This window comes from Chenopodium quinoa, unplaced genomic scaffold, assembly GCF_001683475.1.
Source record: "Chenopodium quinoa cultivar QQ74 unplaced genomic scaffold, ASM168347v1, whole genome shotgun sequence".
In the NCBI taxonomy this organism is placed as follows: domain Eukaryota; kingdom Viridiplantae; phylum Streptophyta; class Magnoliopsida; order Caryophyllales; family Amaranthaceae; genus Chenopodium; species Chenopodium quinoa.
This window is the reverse complement of record NW_018745080.1, coordinates 2,316,919-2,335,288: the sequence shown is the minus strand read 5'-3', so window position 1 is coordinate 2,335,288 and position 18,370 is coordinate 2,316,919. Positions and strand designations below refer to the sequence as shown.

At 34.8% G+C, this 18,370-nt stretch overlaps 2 protein-coding genes across 3 annotated transcripts; one reads left to right on the top strand and one right to left on the bottom strand.

Annotated features, from left to right (window-relative positions):
• The first annotated feature begins 1,144 nt into the window (after positions 1 to 1,144).
• Positions 1,145 to 13,929, top strand: LOC110709762 (aldehyde dehydrogenase family 3 member H1-like). Of its 2 annotated transcripts, XM_021888002.1 has the most exons (11): positions 1,920 to 2,001; positions 4,136 to 4,286; positions 9,180 to 9,248; positions 9,346 to 9,442; positions 10,464 to 10,670; positions 11,397 to 11,512; positions 11,624 to 11,728; positions 11,816 to 11,988; positions 12,082 to 12,172; positions 12,551 to 12,700; positions 13,381 to 13,929. In XM_021888002.1, exons 2-11 carry the CDS (start codon positions 4,257 to 4,259, stop codon positions 13,639 to 13,641), a joined length of 1,299 nt encoding a protein of 432 aa, XP_021743694.1. In that variant the 5' UTR covers positions 1,920 to 2,001; positions 4,136 to 4,256; the 3' UTR covers positions 13,642 to 13,929. The 2 variants fall into 2 exon arrangements, with proteins under 2 accessions (XP_021743693.1, XP_021743694.1); XM_021888001.1 differs by lacking the exon at positions 4,136 to 4,286 and having other exon boundaries at positions 1,145 to 2,001.
• A 177-nt stretch (positions 13,930 to 14,106) lies between these two features.
• Positions 14,107 to 17,527, bottom strand: LOC110709612. Its single transcript, XM_021887823.1, has 4 exons — positions 16,666 to 17,527; positions 15,638 to 15,938; positions 14,864 to 15,221; positions 14,107 to 14,775 (listed from the first exon to the last, which is right to left on the bottom strand). The coding sequence occupies exons 1-4, from the start codon at positions 16,876 to 16,878 to the stop codon at positions 14,334 to 14,336; spliced, it is 1,314 nt and encodes a 437-aa protein (XP_021743515.1). The 5' UTR covers positions 16,879 to 17,527; the 3' UTR covers positions 14,107 to 14,333.
• Positions 17,528 to 18,370: the final 843 nt, after the last annotated feature.

Genomic DNA, 18,370 nt, shown 5'->3' with positions numbered 1-18,370 from the left:
AATCATGTTTTTAGATCGTTAGATATCTCATATATGCATGTTGTCGTTGAATTCCACTGTAAATTCACTTATGAGTTGTCCCACCTTGAAGAAATAAAAGAGATGGTTCCACTTTATAAGGTAGAGAAATTACTCGTATTATTATCAATTGATTTTAATTTTTTTTTTTTTTTTTTTTTTGGAAACCACCAATTGATTTTAATGTGAAACCTCCCTAGGCCTTGTTTTAGACTGAACTCTCCCCCCCTTATTTGCGTTGCCCAATCCCATTTAATATTATTTCATAAACAATGCTTCAATCACATATAATGATAATACTCTAAATAATTGCTACTATAATATTAAATTTTGTAATTTAAGCATACAAGTATATATATAAGTCATCCCACATTATCAATGCAACATCAAATCACATATCACTTATTGATTTGTGATAAGTTATTTTATATTTTGAGTTAACAACCAATCAACTATGTCGTAATCATTTTTATTGGTCTTGTTTGGCAATTGATTGTTGGCTATTGACTAATTTTATTGGTTGGTTTATAGACTGTTTGTATAGGTTTTTTGTTGGATGTTTGACTTTTTATTTGTTTAAAATCATGTTTTGTGAAATGACAGTTAGATGTTATTAGTAATTTAGAATTCCATAAGCTAAAAGCCAAAGAATACTTCAAGCAACTTTCTAATTTTGGCTTAATAAGCCAACTATTCAGCTTGATGTAAATGCCATTTACTAAACAGAGTTTTTGATATAGAAAATACAACACCTTTCATATACACTCATGTGTACGTAGAAATCAAGGGTTATTTTTTTACTCATTTGATAATTTTTTTCTTCTCATTTCAAGATTTTAAAATGAAAACAAAATATAACAAATAAATGAGTTAAAAATACTACTCGTAGCTCTTGTGTACATCTTGCACCGGGTCAGGGTGTACAAAAATTTTCTTAAGTAAAAATATACTCATACAGTCGTACTAAATAGAAAATTCAAATTATTCAATAATATACCTTATGACGTCAAGGCACATGTCCAATCAATTTGCTTCAAAATTATTACTCCATCCGTTTTTAAATACTTGCTCCGTTTCTCTATGCGCGGAGTTTTAGGAAAAATTAGAGAAAATAATAAAATAAGGAGGTAGTGGGGGTTGGTGTAAGGTAAATTAGAGGAAAGAGATAAAACACAATTATATTGGGTCCCACTAGTTAAGAGAAATTAATTAAATATTGTAAAAGATTTCCAAATAAGGAAATGAAATAAGTATTTAAAAACAGCCGGAAAAAAAAAATAAAGTAAGTATTTAAAAATGGAGGGAGTATGACGGCAATGCTCTATACTAGTATATTAGTATAAACAAATGATCCAATCATCCAACAACCAGCCTAATCTTAGCCAAATTTCCCAACAAAAAATTAGAATTTTTTTTTATTTAAACAAACACTTTTTTGATTACCAAACACGTCACAAAAAAAATCTAAATAACACAATCATTATTACTGTAATACAAATAATAATAATAATAAAATAATTAATTAACCCCTCACACGCTTAATTAGCACGTGCAAATCACTCTCCCCTTCCTTTTATCAAAACCCCCTCCCATTTTTTTCTTTTCGTGCCAACTTCTAAAATTCGCCCGAGTCATTCCCTTAACTCGCGGGTCAAACACCGAGTTTCAGTCTCTTCAACTCGTTCCTTTCCCTTCTTTTCTAAGAAATACCGTAATCAGTTTTTTTTTTAATTTATATTTTTTTAAATTTCTCTTTCTTCGAGGTTGATAATGGAGGTTCCGACGACGTTCGGTGGCGAAGATGCGGCGGAGATGGTGACAGAGCTCCGGCGGAATTTCGTGAGCGGTAAAACTCGGAGTTACGAATGGAGAGTTACTCAGTTGAAGAGTATTGTCAAATTTGTTGAAGAACGTGAGACTGAGATTGTTGACGCTCTTCGTTCTGACATTAATAAACCTGAATTTGAATCCGTTTTATTTGAGGTATCTTATTTTTTTAATTTCATAATAATTTTGTTTTGGTTTGATTTTTTTGTTTTTTTTTAATATTTGCATGATCTTAATAAACATTGTTGGTATTGTTGTCTGTGAGATTTGTTGAAATGGTGACAAAATCACGCGTCTGTCGGTGTTATTTGCGTTTATTTTAACGTGTAACGTTTATAGTTATGGTATACGTATATGTTTTTCCTATATGTTGAGTTTATAGTGTAGGAAATAAGTGATTCTCCTTAATCAAAGGAGTTAATTAGGTTGTAATTATGTTAGGAATATATTCTGCTTAGCTGTATTTCCTTATTTATCATAGCTCTTTGTGTATAAATGTAATGATAACCAAGAGTAATAAACGGACAGAAATTGAAAACCAAAAACACAATTCCGCTTATTTTACACATGGTATCAGAGCCGTAAGGTTCCGATCTTCGGGAAACCGAAACCTATTTAGTCTCATCATCTACCGGAAGGTTACCTTAAAATGGGGGACTCACCGGACGACAACAAAAAACTGATTTCAATAGAGCAGATGGAACAAATGTTCCAGATGTTTCAAAAATTAAACAAAAACCCAATCAACCCAGAATCTGGAAATGCACAAAGTGTGCGTATTTCAGAAAAACTCAATTACACAAATTACACCAAATGGTGTAAGTTGATGCAAATTGCAATTGGTGGCCGAGGAAGACTCGACCACATCACAGGCAACCCTTTAACATCAGACAACCCAGAATACGCCCAATGGGCCCAACGGGACTCAATAGTGTTCTCGTGGATAATCGAGAATATCGACGGAGATCTAGTTAATCAATTCCTTGATTATAAAACTTCCAGAGATCTCTGGAAAGGAATAGAGACTCTCTTGAGTAGTGGGAGAGACGAACTTCAAATCTATGATCTGAACTTGAAGGCAGCATCAATTAAACAAGGGAGAGACACCATAGAAATGTATTTCAGTAAACTGAATATATTATGGAAGGAAATTGACAGACGAATGCCAAATCCGATGAAATGTTCAGAGGACATTACTCTGTTCAATTCTTTCATTCAGAGACAACGGCTTTATCAATTCCTAGCCGGAATTGATAATTCTTTGGACAAAGAGAAAAGGGATTTACTGTATTTAGACCCACTCCCAACCCTAGATGCCGCTTATGCTACAATTCGACGGGAAATTGCCCGTCGCGGCATAATGACCGGCGACTCATCATCGGGACAGAGTCCCTCAGAAATTGGGAGTGGCTTGGTGGCGCAAAACCGGTCGGAAAAGTCATCCCGGTTAGAAGACAAGACGATGTTAAAATGCAGCCACTGCGGGGGAACCAAACACACCAAGAGTGGGTGTTTTAAACTCATCGGTTACCCTGAGTGGTGGGACGAATTGAGACAACGAAAAGCCGCCGCCAAGGCTACCGGAAACCGGACCGGTGGCAAGGCAAATTTTGTTGCTTCTGAAAGGGAAATCAACGGTGACGATGGAAGCTCACCCACAACCAAAAACACACCCGGAAAATCAACAGGTACAGGTATCAACCTCATCGCCAATTTTCATGGTGAAGCAATGAAAGAGAAAGGGAAAGTGACGGAAGAGGATGAAAGGTTTGGGAAAGTTTCTGGAAAAGAAACTATTTACGAGGAGGCAAAGGAATTTGAGGGTTTCTCAAAGAATTTCCATCAAAAACCTATGGCCCACACAATAAAACAACCCACAATTTCAACTCCTATTAATTCCCATCAAAAACACACGACCCACATTGAAACCCAACCAAGAAATTCCTTTTATTCAGATAAAAATTCAGAAAACTCATTTATCCAATCCGGAAATATGGGCCTCTTATGTAAATCAATGGGCTGGATTTTAGATTGTGGGGCAACAGACACTATGTCTTATGACCCATCCGACTTTATATCTTTCCATCCCACTAAACGTACCCAAATACAAACTGCTAATGGGGAATTAATTCCTATTGATCGAGCCGGAAAAGTTGATGTTTCACCCAATATTCATTTAAACGACTGTCTTTTAATTCCTAGTCTTTCTCATAAACTCTTATCTGTTAGTCAATTAACTAAGGAACTTGATTGTACTGTTTTACTAACATCCTCTGGTTGTATGGTACAGGAAGCTCAGACGGGACGGATTATTGGGAGGTACTGAACGAGGAGGATTGTACTTCTTGGATGAGGCGACTCAACACGGCAATGCTTTGCTTGCTCATGGGTCCCCGGAATATCAACTATGGATGTGGCATCGCCGGCTAGGTCACCCTTCTGTAGGTTATCTTAAACGACTATTTCCTTCTTTTAAAAACATTGATGTAACTTTGGACTGTGAATCGTGTGCCTTAGCCAAAAGTCATAAACATACTTATTCTCCTAGTTTGACTCATGCTATCAAACCTTTTATGCTTATTCACTCAGATGTTTGGGGTCCTGCCCCAGAGTTTGCAATCCATAATTTTTCATACTTTGTTTTATTTGTGGATGACTGTACTCGTATGAGTTGGGTATATTTCTTGAAACACAAATCTGAAGTATTTGATGTATTTGTTAAATACTATAATATGATTCGTACCCAATTTAATGCAAAACCACAAATTCTTAGATCAGATAATGGGGGGGAATATATAAACCTAGATATGGAACAATATATTGCTGACCAGGGACTTGTTCACCAAACATCCTGTCGTGATACCCCTCAACAAAATGGAGTAGCAGAAAGGAAAAACAGGACTTTATTAGAAATTACAAGGGCAATTATGATTGAATCGGGAGTTCCTGTTTTTCTTTGGCCTGAAGCCATAGCTACCTCCACATACCTTACAAACAGACTTCCCACAAAAACCCTTGACTACGAAACTCCCCTTGACACCCTTTCTTCACACACCACCATCCCATCCTCTCACTCCCTACCACCAAGAGTGTTTGGATGTGTTGTATATGTCCACCTACCAAAGATTTATAGAAACAAACTGGAACCAAGGGCTATTAAATGTGTCTTTATCGGATATGGGGTTCACCAGAAAGGATACCGATGCTATGATCCGACTACAAGGAAAATACACACTACCCTTGACTGTGAGTTTTTTGAAAAATCCTATTATTACACCCAGCCTGGTCCTCAGGGGGAGACTAGTAGTGATGACCTTAGCTGGTTGACATATCCAGAAGTGATGGACCTTGAGGATCCAACAACCCAAGTAGACAGTACCACCGATGTTGCTTCTCCAGAGGTAACAGTTCCCTCATCTCCTCTTCAGTCCACACCAGATTCACCTACTGAGCATCCAACCGAGGATGTAGTTATATCAAGTGAGGTAAACACAGAAAATTCTGACCTTTGTGATTTACCTATAACTGATCCTGTTGTTCCTAGTGAAAATTGTCCGAACAGATATGAGTTACCTCCTAGGAGAACTAGAGGAGTTCCTCCAAAGAGGTATGATCCAGAATATGAGGATTCCCGATCCAGATATCCTATAGGAAAAATCAGCAACGAGAATCTTGCCAGTAATGCTATCGCATTTACAGCTTCCCTATACTCTACTGAGATTCCTAAAACAGTGGAAGAAGCTCTTGCTAGTAAGGATTGGAGAAAGGCTATGGAAGATGAATACTTGGCTCTAGAGAAGAATGAAACTTGGGAGAAATGTGTTCTCCCAAAGGGAAAAAGAACTGTGGGGTGCAAGTGGGTTTTTACTGTGAAGTACCGGGCAGATGGTACAATTGAGAGACACAAAGCAAGGCTGGTAGCAAAAGGTTACACTCAGACATATGGAATTGACTATTCGGAGACTTTTTCACCAGTAGCAAAATTAGATACTATTCGGGTTCTGTTCTCTATTGCAGCAAACCAAGATTGGCCTCTTTATCAATTCGATGTAAAAAACGCTTTCCTTCACGGGAACCTTGCTGAAGAAGTCTACATGGAAGCTCCCCCAGGATATGCTGAAACATTTGAAGTAGGAGAAGGGTGCAGATTGAAGAAGGCTCTATATGGCTTAAAACAATCTCCTAGGGCATGGTTTGGGAGATTTACAAAGGCCATGAAAGTTTTTGGGTACTCTCAAAGTAACTCTGATCATACTCTATTTTTGAAGAAAACAAAGGGAAAAATCACATGCTTAATCATCTATGTGGATGATATGATCATTACTGGTGACGATGAGGAAGAAATAACTAATTTGAAGAAAAAACTGTTCCAGGAATTTGAAATGAAAGATTTGGGTAACCTGAAATATTTCCTAGGAATAGAAGTACTAAGATCTAAACAAGGGATCTTTATTCATCAAAGGAAATATATACTTGATCTATTGGCCGAAACAGGAATGTTAGGGTGTAAACCAGCAGAAACACCGATTGTTGCAAATCATGGACTTCAAATCTTAGAAGGAGAGAAAGCAACCAACAGAGAACAGTATCAGAAGATTGTAGGGAAACTCATTTATCTAGCCCACACAAGGCCAGATATTGCCTACGCAGTAGGGGTTGTGAGTAGATTTATGCATATGCCTCAAGTTCACCACATGACAGCTGTAATGAGAATATTGAGATACCTGAAAAATACTAGCACCACTGGGATCTACTTTGACAAGAATGATAACCTGGATTTAGTTGCATACACTGATGCAGATTGGGCAGGAGACCGGGATGGTAGAAAATCGACTTCAGGGTACTTTACCTTGGTAGGAGGAAATCTGGTCACTTGGAGAAGTAAGAAGCAGAATGTTGTAGCCTTATCAAGCGCAGAAGCAGAATTCAGAGGAATTGCAAAAGGGATAACTGAAATTCTATGGATTCGGAAGCTAATGAATGAACTTGGCTTTCCTCAGAAGACAGCATGTAAACTGTTTTGTGATAACAAAGCAGCTATAAGGATTTCGGAAAATCCAGTGCAACATGATAGAACGAAACATGTAGAAATTGATCGACACTTCATCAAAGAGAAATTAGAAGGGGGAATTGTTGAACTTCCATTTGTTCGATCAAAAGATCAACTGGCAGATATCTTGACCAAAGCGGTCAACTCTGAGGCCTTTAAAGAAGCACTTAGCAAGTTAGGCATTGGAGTACTGGATGCCCAACTTGAGGGGGAGTGTAGGAAATAAGTGATTCTCCTTAATCAAAGGAGTTAATTAGGTTGTAATTATGTTAGGAATATATTCTGCTTAGCTGTATTTCCTTATTTATCATAGCTCTTTGTGTATAAATGTAATGATAACCAAGAGTAATAAACGGACAGAAATTGAAAACCAAAAACACAATTCCGCTTATTTTACACATATAGGGATGATTTTATGGAATGATTGCTTTTATATGCTGATATTTACTATTGAGGTTGGGTGAGGTGATATCGTTGTACAACGAATAACCAATACTATTTGTTTGCTTATTTGTTCGCGAATGGCGATGGTTTATGTGGAGTATTAATTAATGAAGTATGTAAAATCATGCTGATTGTGTGAACTTATGTGTTTTTGTTGCTGAGAATGACTGATTAGAAAGTTGAAAAATGAGCATTAATTGTAATTCCAGTGGGTCTGGTTATTCCTGCTTGATATTACTCCTATTTGGTTTGCATCCATGAAACAGACATAACATGCTGACACTTTTATGGAGGGTTAGTTTTGTGCATTTATGGCAAATTAATTTGCTTTCCCTTGTTTTCCTTTGATTGGTGCTAGGGATTTTAGTATTAATGAAGTTAGGTCTATTTCATGAAGGGATTTTTTTTTTCTTTTTTGGTGAGAGTCATAAAAGGCAATGATGTGGACGAGATGTGATTATGCGTCTTGGGAACTTTTAAACGTTATGGCATTGATGTGGATGAGATGTGATTATGGGTCTTAGGATTTTTTAAATGTTCCTCTCTTTATTTATTGTAAAGTATAGGTCCTCACCAAGTTGTTGCTGGTTACAGCTCTTATTTAGTCACGTGTTCTGTAACGAGTTTATTTCAGATGATTCTTGTATTTAAAAAATTCTACGTGCCTTCTATAGTATTTATTCTCTTTGTTCCTTTTTTGGGCGCCCTCCTTTGTGCTGGAGTAAGCTGATAAGTGATGATTGGCCAACAGACAGAATTTGTTAGCTTGCTAGGTAAGAAAGAAATTATGTTACGGTCAAATTTGGAGGTTAATGCAATAAACAAGATGCTGCAAGTAAATAATCAATATTGACTTTTCTACTATGTTTACATATCTGCATCTTGGTTATTAATTTACCATTACTTTAGGTAGGTGGTGTGAGAATAACTAATATCTTGTTGTGTTGGTGTGAATTATAATAAATTAGACTTTAATTGGCTTTTAAGAAAGGTCATAGCTGGTTGATATTAGTGCTTTGTGTATTCAAGAGTAATTGTTTTTGACAGACTAAGCACAGTTTGTTTTTGCTCTTTCCACTCTTTATAATGATTATTGTCGTCTTAGGGGAAGATATACATATAGTTCCAATGGCAATGCCAATAATAAGAAACTTATCGATTTTATATAATGCATATATCAGAATAAAAAAGCTACCATATTGAATGTAAAACCTGAAGGGGAGAAGGGGATGGGGGCATATTAGCCTTAAATTATTCGATACGTATAAACACAATCCTGTGTCCTACTCCTACCATATTACCTTAATAATTAACCTAAAACTGGTTTCAATTCACACTATAGTGTCTCATGATATTCTGAGAATGAGTAGCTACAAAATCCAGGCTCTAGCTATTGCAAAAAGGATGGTATTGTTAATAGTTCTGATATTTGTACCTTAAGCCACAATGTAAATTGAAGTGCATTCCACAAATTGCTCTGTATCTTCTTTTTACATTTTATTCCGTTACCCTTCTTCTCTCCCTAATATATATATTTAAAAAGGTATAAAAAAAGTGGATAGAGATAGCTTTTCTGTACCAAGATAGAGCAACACAGCTTATGCTATTGTAGATATGACCAGGAAAGTTGTTACAATGAAAAGATAAAGTCACAGAGGTGGGGAGAGCAGTAAGGTTCTGCTAGAATGCTACGGATTATTTCACTATTCCATTTCTTTTCTTTTTTCTTATGTTGGCATATGATTATATAATGACTTTTTCCCCCTTTTTCCCCTCTTTTATTCTAAGTAAAAAGAAATACCCTGTAAATGTTTAACCTGAGATTTCGTTGCTACTGCAGATTTCAATGCTGAAGTCTTCATGTAAAGTGGCTCTAAAGAAATTAAAGCAGTGGATGAAGCCAGAAAAGGTAAAATGTGGTAGTATCAGTTGAGAACTTAATAGTATGCACCACACTGCCTATTGTACTTTTGAGTTTTACTGAACTTTGCTGGGTTGTGCCTCAGGTGAAAACTACATTACTCGCATTTCCTTCATCAGCAGAAGTAGTAGCAGAACCATTAGGCGTTGTGTTGATTATCTCTGCATGGAATTATCCGATTTGTGAGTTGCTCACTAAATCACTACATATTTCTCTTATGATTATAATATGCATCTTTATTAATTCATTTATTTATTAATCTACATTATTCTTATGAAAAACTTCAAACCATACTACATTAGTGATGTGTGGTTAATCCTTGTTGACCTTGTATCTGGCCAAACTTAACCAAAGTTCAATGCAAATTGTAAATTGATATTAGAGAACCCTGTGAACATGTTCGTGGTGAAGGAGTAACATCTATTGTCTACCTCAGCTCAGCTAAAAGAGTCTCTTCCCCTCTCCCTCCTCAAAAGAAGATCAGTTTTCATCTTTATAGACCTTTCAGAAAGTAGAAGAGACTTCCACAGTCCACGTGCATGAATGGCTTCATCTTGCTAAACCAAGATTGCATTTAGAACTTAGAATATTGATATTTTTTTTCAAGTCTTCTCTATCATCAACAGCTGAATTCAAAGGATGCCTGGTAGCCATATTTTGTGATGTATATTCTTTTGCCTCTTCAAACATGTTATCTCATCTGTTTATTTGAATAATCACTAATGGAACAAGAATACAGTTTTTGTGAAGGATTACCTGAACGCTGTGTAGAGGATGGAAATTCTCACTGTGGCATGCAGATACTATTTTAATCTGATGAGGCTTCCCATGCAGTTAGCAACTAATAACTCCATGGACTATGGAATGAAAACCTGTCTCTCGATTTTTTAGAAGAAGCTGTGTCCTTTTCTCTCTGTGATATTGGAATTCTGATTCATAGTATACTTCTTGTGTTGGTGTTGTTCATATTTTAAACTTTTATCACTTTAACTTAATATACGAGTTTGAGACACTTTATACTGTGCATATGCTGTTGCCCCCTTTTAAAATCGAGTCATATGTCATGGTTTCTATGTGGTTTGGTGTGTAATATATGGGCTTTGTTTCCGCATTTGAATCTGTAGTTTTCTTTTTGTTTATTACTAGCAAAGTATGTGGGACAATTGAGTGATTATCTACCTTGTGTGTGATTGTTTTTTTCAGTGTTATCACTTGATCCTGTTATTGGAGCCATAGCAGCTGGTAATGCAGTTGTCTTAAAGCCTTCTGAAATTTCTCCTGCTACAGCTTCATTGCTAGCAAAGTATGTGGGACAATATCTGGATAGTTCTGCAGTCAGAGTTGTAGAAGGAGCCATTCCTGAAACTTCTGCTCTTCTGGAACAAAAATGGGATAAAATTTTTTATACAGGTTTGATTCTGACATACTACAAAATGGGATTAGTGGCTGTTTGTATTTTTGTTGATGCACTTCTGACAAATTGCTGGTTTTTGTTTTCCATTGTATAAGCTTTCAAATCAATCTCTGAGCTTGAAACATAAAAGGCTATCAATTTATGTTGTCATTTTTTTTTATCAAAATGCTGTTTGCAGTTGGTTTTAGTATTAAATAATGTTGTTATTTGGCTACCAGGCAATATTTTGGTGCATGGTCAACTTGTTCTAATAGAACTAGACTTACTTTTGGGCCACTTCTCTAGTGGCAAAATTTGTCCGAGAGACTGAGACGGTCTCACAATAATCTATAGTGGGGCAGGGGCCAGGGGCCAGGGGCCAGGGGCCAGGTGACTTGTTACTTTATCTAGGAGAAGCTTTAAAATGTTTAACAATAAATTAGTACAACAAGCTCTCACCTTTTAGACGTACTCTTCTCTAAATTTCTTTGCGTCATTGGACAAGTGATTGCTATTCATTGTAGCAGTGTAGCTGTCTAATCTAATTTTACATGGAAATGGCTGTAATCAAGATAATTTCGCTCACAAAAGCTGTCATTGTTATAAATGAGCAAAATTTGGCTATATTAAGCTTTGTCAATGACTTAGTTTCGTTTAGCATTACTGCTATGCTATCCTTTGTATAGATGCTTTGTCTTTATAAATGTGGCCTTCTAATAACAATTGGCTCTGTGAAATTGTAGGCAATGCAAAAGTGGCACGCGTAGTGATGACAGCTGCTGCCAAGTACCTTACCCCTGTTGTCTTGGAACTTGGAGGAAAATCTCCAGCAGTAGTTGATCCCGATGTTAATCTGAAAGTAAAGAGCTTTAGGTTTTTTTTTTTTTTTTTTTTTTTTTTTTTTTGCATTCAAGCACCTTAATATATGGACTCTCTCTCTCTCCTGACATGTCGGGATTCTTGCTTGTAGATTGCTGTTAGAAGAATTATTGCAGGCAAGTGGGGGAACAACAATGGGCAGGCATGCATATCTCCTGATTATATTGTCACTACAAGAGATTTTGCTCCCAAACTGGTAAGGTTCAGAAATATTAACAGGTCTGAGAACCTGAGATATAATCTTTATATATGCTGCTTTTTCGCTGATGTTGCTATAATACAGGTAGATACTCTAAAACGTGAATTGGAGAGATTCTATGGTTCAGACCCACTACAATCTCCTGATTTGTCTCGAATTGTGAATTCCAACCATTTTGATCGTTTAGCAAGGCTTCTAGATGAGGATAAAGTTGCTGGTAAAATTGTTTACGGTGGTCAAAGAGACAAAGCTCATCTGTAAGCATAGCAATTAATGCTTACTTTCTTACTTGTATTACTTTGCAAGAATAAGTTATTTACAGTAATGAGGAAATTTTCAATGTGCTACAGAAAAATTGCTCCCACATTATTGCTGGATGTCCCTCAAGACTCTCTAATCATGAATGAGGAGATATTTGGTCCATTGCTTCCCATTATCATGGTATAATTGAGATTTCTATTTTTCCTATCCTTTCTGTATTCTTTTAATTGATGATTCTCAAAGAAGACTCCGGCTTCCAATCTTTGTATCATTGTGAAACAAAAATCTATATCTTTATAACTTGAGTTCAGGACTAATTATTGGAAAAAAGATGTAGGTTTTAAGATTTAATCATAAAAGATTTGTCTGAATTTTTAAAATATCGACTTCCTGATTTTCCTCAGAAAGGATTGTACATGAATACATGACTATAGATGAAAACACTTATTCGAAACCAATCCTTAAACTACAATGGACCATATCACCATATCATAATATCACCTTTGGTTAGTTACTTGAGGATTGTATATTGATTTTCTTATTGTGCTTGTTTTGTAGGTTGATAAGCTGGAAGAATGCTATGAAATAATAATGTCACGAACAAAGCCCCTTGCTGCATACTTATTCACCAACAGGAACAATCTGAAGGATCAGTTTGTGAGGACTGTCTCTGCAGGTGGTTTGGTCATTAATGACTCGGCCATACATGTAAGTGCTCCAACATTTTACATTCAAATTCATTCACTTTAATACAAAGTCTAGTATGTGAGATTTGTGCTCATAACTCGAACTTTTTAACACTTTAACGGTTCTTCATTCAACTCTTTATTGAGTATTTGACATTGGCAGAATCTGATAATTTTAGAGCTTCAGACTATTGATCTTTATGCCACTGCATGCCTGCATCATTGTCAGGGAAAAAAAATAAAATAAAAATAATAATTTGAGCAGTACCTTGATTTGAATATGTCCTTTACTTATCTTTGACAGAAAAGTCTAAAACTTCAGTCTATTACTTGTAATTTTTACATTATAGTAACAAAGCTAGAAAATATTTTATGCTGATTGATTAATGGGTACAAATAGTTTCTGCTATTTGTCTCCATTACAAGTTAAATCTCCCTGGTACTCCGTAACATTTATTCTGCCTGTAAAGAAAAGTCTGCATAGTAAACTGCTTAACCATCCCGTCAAAGCTAAGTACACAAATGAATGATGCACATCACTAAAAAAGAAATTAGTTGTCCCAAATTACGAAGCAACATGTATTTGTTTTCAAACAACAGCAAGTCACCATTTGATGATTGTAATTTTGATATATCATACAACATATATGCACATTACTCTTTGCTAAAGCTCAATTTACTTTTGTTGGGATTGATGTACAGCTTGCAGTTCATGGTTTACCATTTGGTGGAGTGGATGAGAGCGGAATGGGTTCATACCATGGAAAATTTTCTTTTGACGCCTTCAGCCACAAAAAGGCCGTTCTTTACAGAAGCTTTCTGGGTGATGCTCCTGCTCGATACCCTCCTTACACCCGTGGGAATATGAGACTATTGAGAGCTTTGATGGCTGGAAGTATCTTGGACATAGTTCAAGCTTTGATGGGATGGTTATCTTCTGCCCGTAAAGAAAAGTCTGCATAGTACCTGCTTAAGTAAATTAGAGATGTGCATTATTCATTTGTGTACTTGACACTATCCAATTTATGATTTCTGAATGCGATAATTATTTGGTTTTCGTAGATAAATAAATGATGGGTTTATCTTCTTATAATCTTATGTAAGCGTATATGACTGAGTTCTGGTTATTTTGCTGTTGGTTGCTTAATTCAACAGAAGCAGAAAAATTGCCACCATTACTTCAGTCTAATCTATCTGCAGTTTTGTCAAATCTGTCTTTAGTATTCTAATCTAAGTTGGGTTAATTTTCTGTATACAGCCAAAGTGATACAGTATAAAACTCTCAATTCCTTGGACAATTATGAACCACTGCAACTAATCCAAATTTCTGTTGTCTGAATGGATCGTTAATTAGTTAAGGATTAACGTTATTTCTATGTTTTTTTATTAAATTTTTATTTGACAGTAGCATCTGAATTATGAGTTTAACTGTTAAAAAAAAAAAGATTAGTATACAACTGCTACACTACAAAGATAATCTGGTTTCTTCATTTAAATAAAATAATCCGATTTTGAATCAGCAGCATGCATAAAACCTAAACCAAACGTTTCGAAAACTCTCCCAACTATGTACAGAATTCCCTCAGATCATTACCTCACTCCCTAATCTATACGAAACAAAGGAAAGAAAAGCAGTAGAGAGAAACCAACACTAGCTAGTTACTCAATATTCTGAAAATTTCGGACCGTTGTTCATCAGTTAGGCTGTTGGGATAAGCTACTAAGAACTTGACTTTCAAGTTTCCCTTATGATGAGGGTTCTTTTGGTTAGGCATACCTTGACCTACAAAAGTTTTCTCATAACCTGGGTAAATAATCTCATCAATTCTCATGCTCATTTTATCCTTCCCTAGTAAAGGAATGTATAAGTTGCACCCTGTCAGTGCATCCACCATTGGAATTTCTATCTCAAGCTCTAAATCGTCGTCCATCCTCCTGAACAAAGGGTGGTGTTTCTCTGTAACGACGAAGATAATGTCTCCTGGATACTCTCCTTGACGCTCCTCTTTGATAATTCCTTGGAAGGTTATTCTTGTTCCTGTCTTCCATCCCGGCTTTATGTTTACTGTCAAAACCTCGTCTTCTTGGACAATCTGCCTGCAGTTTTGGAGTTATGATAACTGTCAATAAACTTTAGTGAAGTTATTTGGAATGAGATGATTTTATTAGAGGCTAGGAGACGTACCCGGTGATAGAGAAGACATCTCTAGAAACCTTAATGTGCTTGACACAACCATGATATAACTCCTCAAGTGTGCACTCAAGCTGTTTTTCAGTAGCAGGCGGCTTCAACATACCACTCGAGTTGGAGAACATGATCATAGGACCACTTCTACTTACATTCATTTTTCGCGCTTTGGTTGCTACATCACTTGTGGATCTAGCCATGCTGGTGGGTCTATTGGTGGATTCATTCCTGCCGTTAATGCTGGTTGTCCTACTAGTTGTTGATGGTGCCCTGCTTATTGTTGAAGGTGCTCTTGAAATGTTGGATGATTTAGTCCCTTGTTCCTTTCTGCTTGTATTTATACTCCCTGATCTTCCTGCGTGTTACAGTATGTCATAAAAAGCCCTTAGAAATAGTAGTGAACTAACTCTACAAAGTTTTAATGTAAGAAATTGCTATTGAATTATGATTGCCATTATTTTTTTTATTTTTCGAATGAGTCAGGGCAATACAAATTACAAATGGGAAACAGGAGATTTAAACCTATAACATATTGTACATAGACTTGCAGTCATGACTTTTATGACTACGCCAAATTGCCAAAGCCTTTATGAGCACTCAATTTAGTCACTACCTGGCGTGTGTTATCCACATGGGCAATTAGTTTAAGTGCATAAGCAAAATAAGAATTGTGTTTTAGCCTTGAGCACTCAATTTAGCAAGAATATGATATGATATGGTATGGTATTTTGCATTATTATAAGATTAAGAAAATTGAGATAAGTAAATTACCTAATGACGGACTTGAGTGGAAAATACTTCCTTTGGGCAAATTCCTTTCAAACCGTTGTGAATTATGGGTTTTTGGAAGATCAACTAAAGATGAAACTTGTGATGGGCCTTTCTTTTTCTTGGCAACACTTAATAAAATAAATGCTTTGAAACAGCTATTATGATAGTTATCATTATCATGCCCATGTTTTTGACTCATTTTGTTAAGCTCTTCCACTCCATTTCCATTTTGGTTGACCTTGTGAAAATGGTTGTTAACATCTTGCAATTTTTCATGGTTTACCTGCCAATCTTGGGTGGCCTGTCAAAGTTAATGTTAAAATAAGTATTAGTTTAATTAATAAAACAAATTAATTAGTTTACAAATAACTTATGGTAGCTAGATTTAGGTGAGTACACGTTATAAGTATATAATATATTTGGTCAAATTCTCATTTATAGAATATTTGTTTGAGAAGCAAAATAATTATAATGAAATAAACATTATATCAACCTTCCGTTTAACTTTGTGCATGCATATAGACAAAAATGTGAAATCCTTGCATATATGGACTTGCCAAGTTGATCACCATATTCAACTATAAGCCAATAATATTTCTTATCTATCTCAAGTACCGGATTAGTTACCTTTATAAGAGATTTTTATTTTATTTTTAACTTCAACTATAAGCTTAATTCCTTATTCCTCTAAAACAATTCATTATAGTTTTGTCTTTTGAAACATAAAATTCATTTTTGACGACATAAACAGGACAAGATTTTTAAAAAAAAATAAAAATAATTCAACGCTCCCTTCAAAATAAAAGAATTTGAAAGAACATAAAAATAAAAACTTGCATTGGTTTTTTCATTTCAATACATCAATGTATTGTACATCCATTATTATAACCCTTTTTACATGCACATAAAAAAAAGTTAAGAAATTACAACAAAACATTAAAAAAAAACATAAAACATGAAAAACTATTATTTTCATCAACAATAATTAGGGAAAATATTTCAAAATTAAATGTAATAATTAAACAAACCTTAAAAAACTCTTCATCAAAAGCATGAGGATTTGTTTTGAAGTCATCATTTGGCTTGATCTTATTATTGGATGAAATGTGATGTTTGTGTTGATGATGATCATCATCATGGTGATACCGTTTTGAAGCATGAGATTTATATTTCTTCCAAAAATCTCGAATTTTGGGAATATTATAACATTCTTGCTGAGATTTTTCTGTTTCATAATCCATGGAAAATGCAAGAAAGAAGAACAACAAAGAAAAGGGATGAGAGAGAAAGAAGAGAGAGAAATCAAACAACTAAATTTGCTTGGCTTAATTAATTCTGCATGGAGCAAAATTGTAATATGAGGTGGGCTTTTATATATATTAGGAAAATGAAAATTATTACGTTATGGAATATGATAAGACCTTAGACCTTGTATATAATATTAACATAGTGTTAATTATTAATTCATTGACCGTATGGAATGATTAAGGAATTTATCTTATGTTTCCATAAAAATTTAATTTGATTATAACATAATACGAAGTATATAGTTTAGGATAGAGATTTTTTTTTTTTTTTTTTGGGTGAAATAGGGAAACTTTTGCTCTCTCTCTTTGGAAAAAAAAAATACACAATAATATAAAGTAGATAAGATATTTCCAATCTATCAAACAATCAACACAATAAGAAGTTTACAACACAATAAATGGAACTGGAAAATTATATGGGATTTACTCAAATTACAAGTGTGATTCTTTTCCTTTTATAGAGATTTTGTTATTTTCACATGATTATTGTTGAATTGAAATTGTACATGCTTGATTTTTACTAGTCATGTCCTTCACAATACGAAGTTTTATATTGTAATAGGATAAGGCTTGACTTGATCGAATTGAATAGCATAATGCATATACAAATCAAGATCATCAATAAAATTTTCCTAAACATCACATGGGGTACTGTGGACGACACAAATAGGCATTTGCGAAATATGTTGTACAACAAATCGTTGAAAACTATTCTAGATACTCTCAAATGCATGTAATAAACCTCCGTTACATATTACTCACAACAAAAGGGTATTATTTGTGAGACATAAAATATTCCTTTATTGCGAGTAATATGTAGCAGAGGGAGTGGTTTTTATCTAGCTTATTATCTACTCCGTATTACTAAATAATGGTAAACCTAGGTGTGGATGTTTTCAACATTTCACTTGTCTTTCTTTACTTTCCATTCTTTTACGAGTACAAAAAAAACAACGAAGTACAGACGTACAGTATGGAGTATATGTTTGTCAATATATGTCACTATCTTCCCCTCAAAAAAAAACAAAAAACAACCTTGAACAGTTGAACCCAATTACTCTACTATTTTAAGACTCACAAGAGTCACAACTTAACTACTCAATACTCATACAAGACACTATAAAGTTTTTTTAAAATTTTTTTGAAAGGGCTTTCTATCATTATTAAAAAAATCAATAATTCTCGTGTAAGGCGGATTTACATTAATTTTATTGTAAAACTGTCAATTTAAGGGTATCTTTAACAATTTTTATGATAACTTAAACCCCATTAAGGGTAACTTTTAATTTGTATAAGTTTGATTGTATTTTAATGTGTAATTTCTAATAAATACATGCTTTAAAGGCTAATATAATTAATCTAATACATTATAAATATTTTTTAAGGGTAAATTTTTGTTATATAAATGGTAACTTTTTTAGTATAA

Excerpts from the sequence above, each read along its gene's own strand:
- LOC110709762 (XM_021888001.1), top strand. The coding sequence starts at position 1,789 with ATGGAGGTTCCGACGACGTTCGGTGGCGAAGATGCGGCGGAGATGGTG. Across the intron at positions 11,989-12,081 it reads CAAAGAGACAAAGCTCATCT|AAAAATTGCTCCCACATTAT; the intron begins GTAAGCATAGCA and ends AATGTGCTACAG. Across the intron at positions 12,173-12,550 it reads CATTGCTTCCCATTATCATG|GTTGATAAGCTGGAAGAATG; the intron begins GTATAATTGAGA and ends CTTGTTTTGTAG.
- LOC110709612 (XM_021887823.1), bottom strand. The coding sequence starts at position 16,878 with ATGGATTATGAAACAGAAAAATCTCAGCAAGAATGTTATAATATTCCC. Across the intron at positions 15,939-16,665 it reads TTGATGAAGAGTTTTTTAAG|GCCACCCAAGATTGGCAGGT; the intron begins GTTTGTTTAATT and ends TAACTTTGACAG. Across the intron at positions 15,222-15,637 it reads CCACTCAAGTCCGTCATTAG|GAAGATCAGGGAGTATAAAT; the intron begins GTAATTTACTTA and ends TGTAACACGCAG.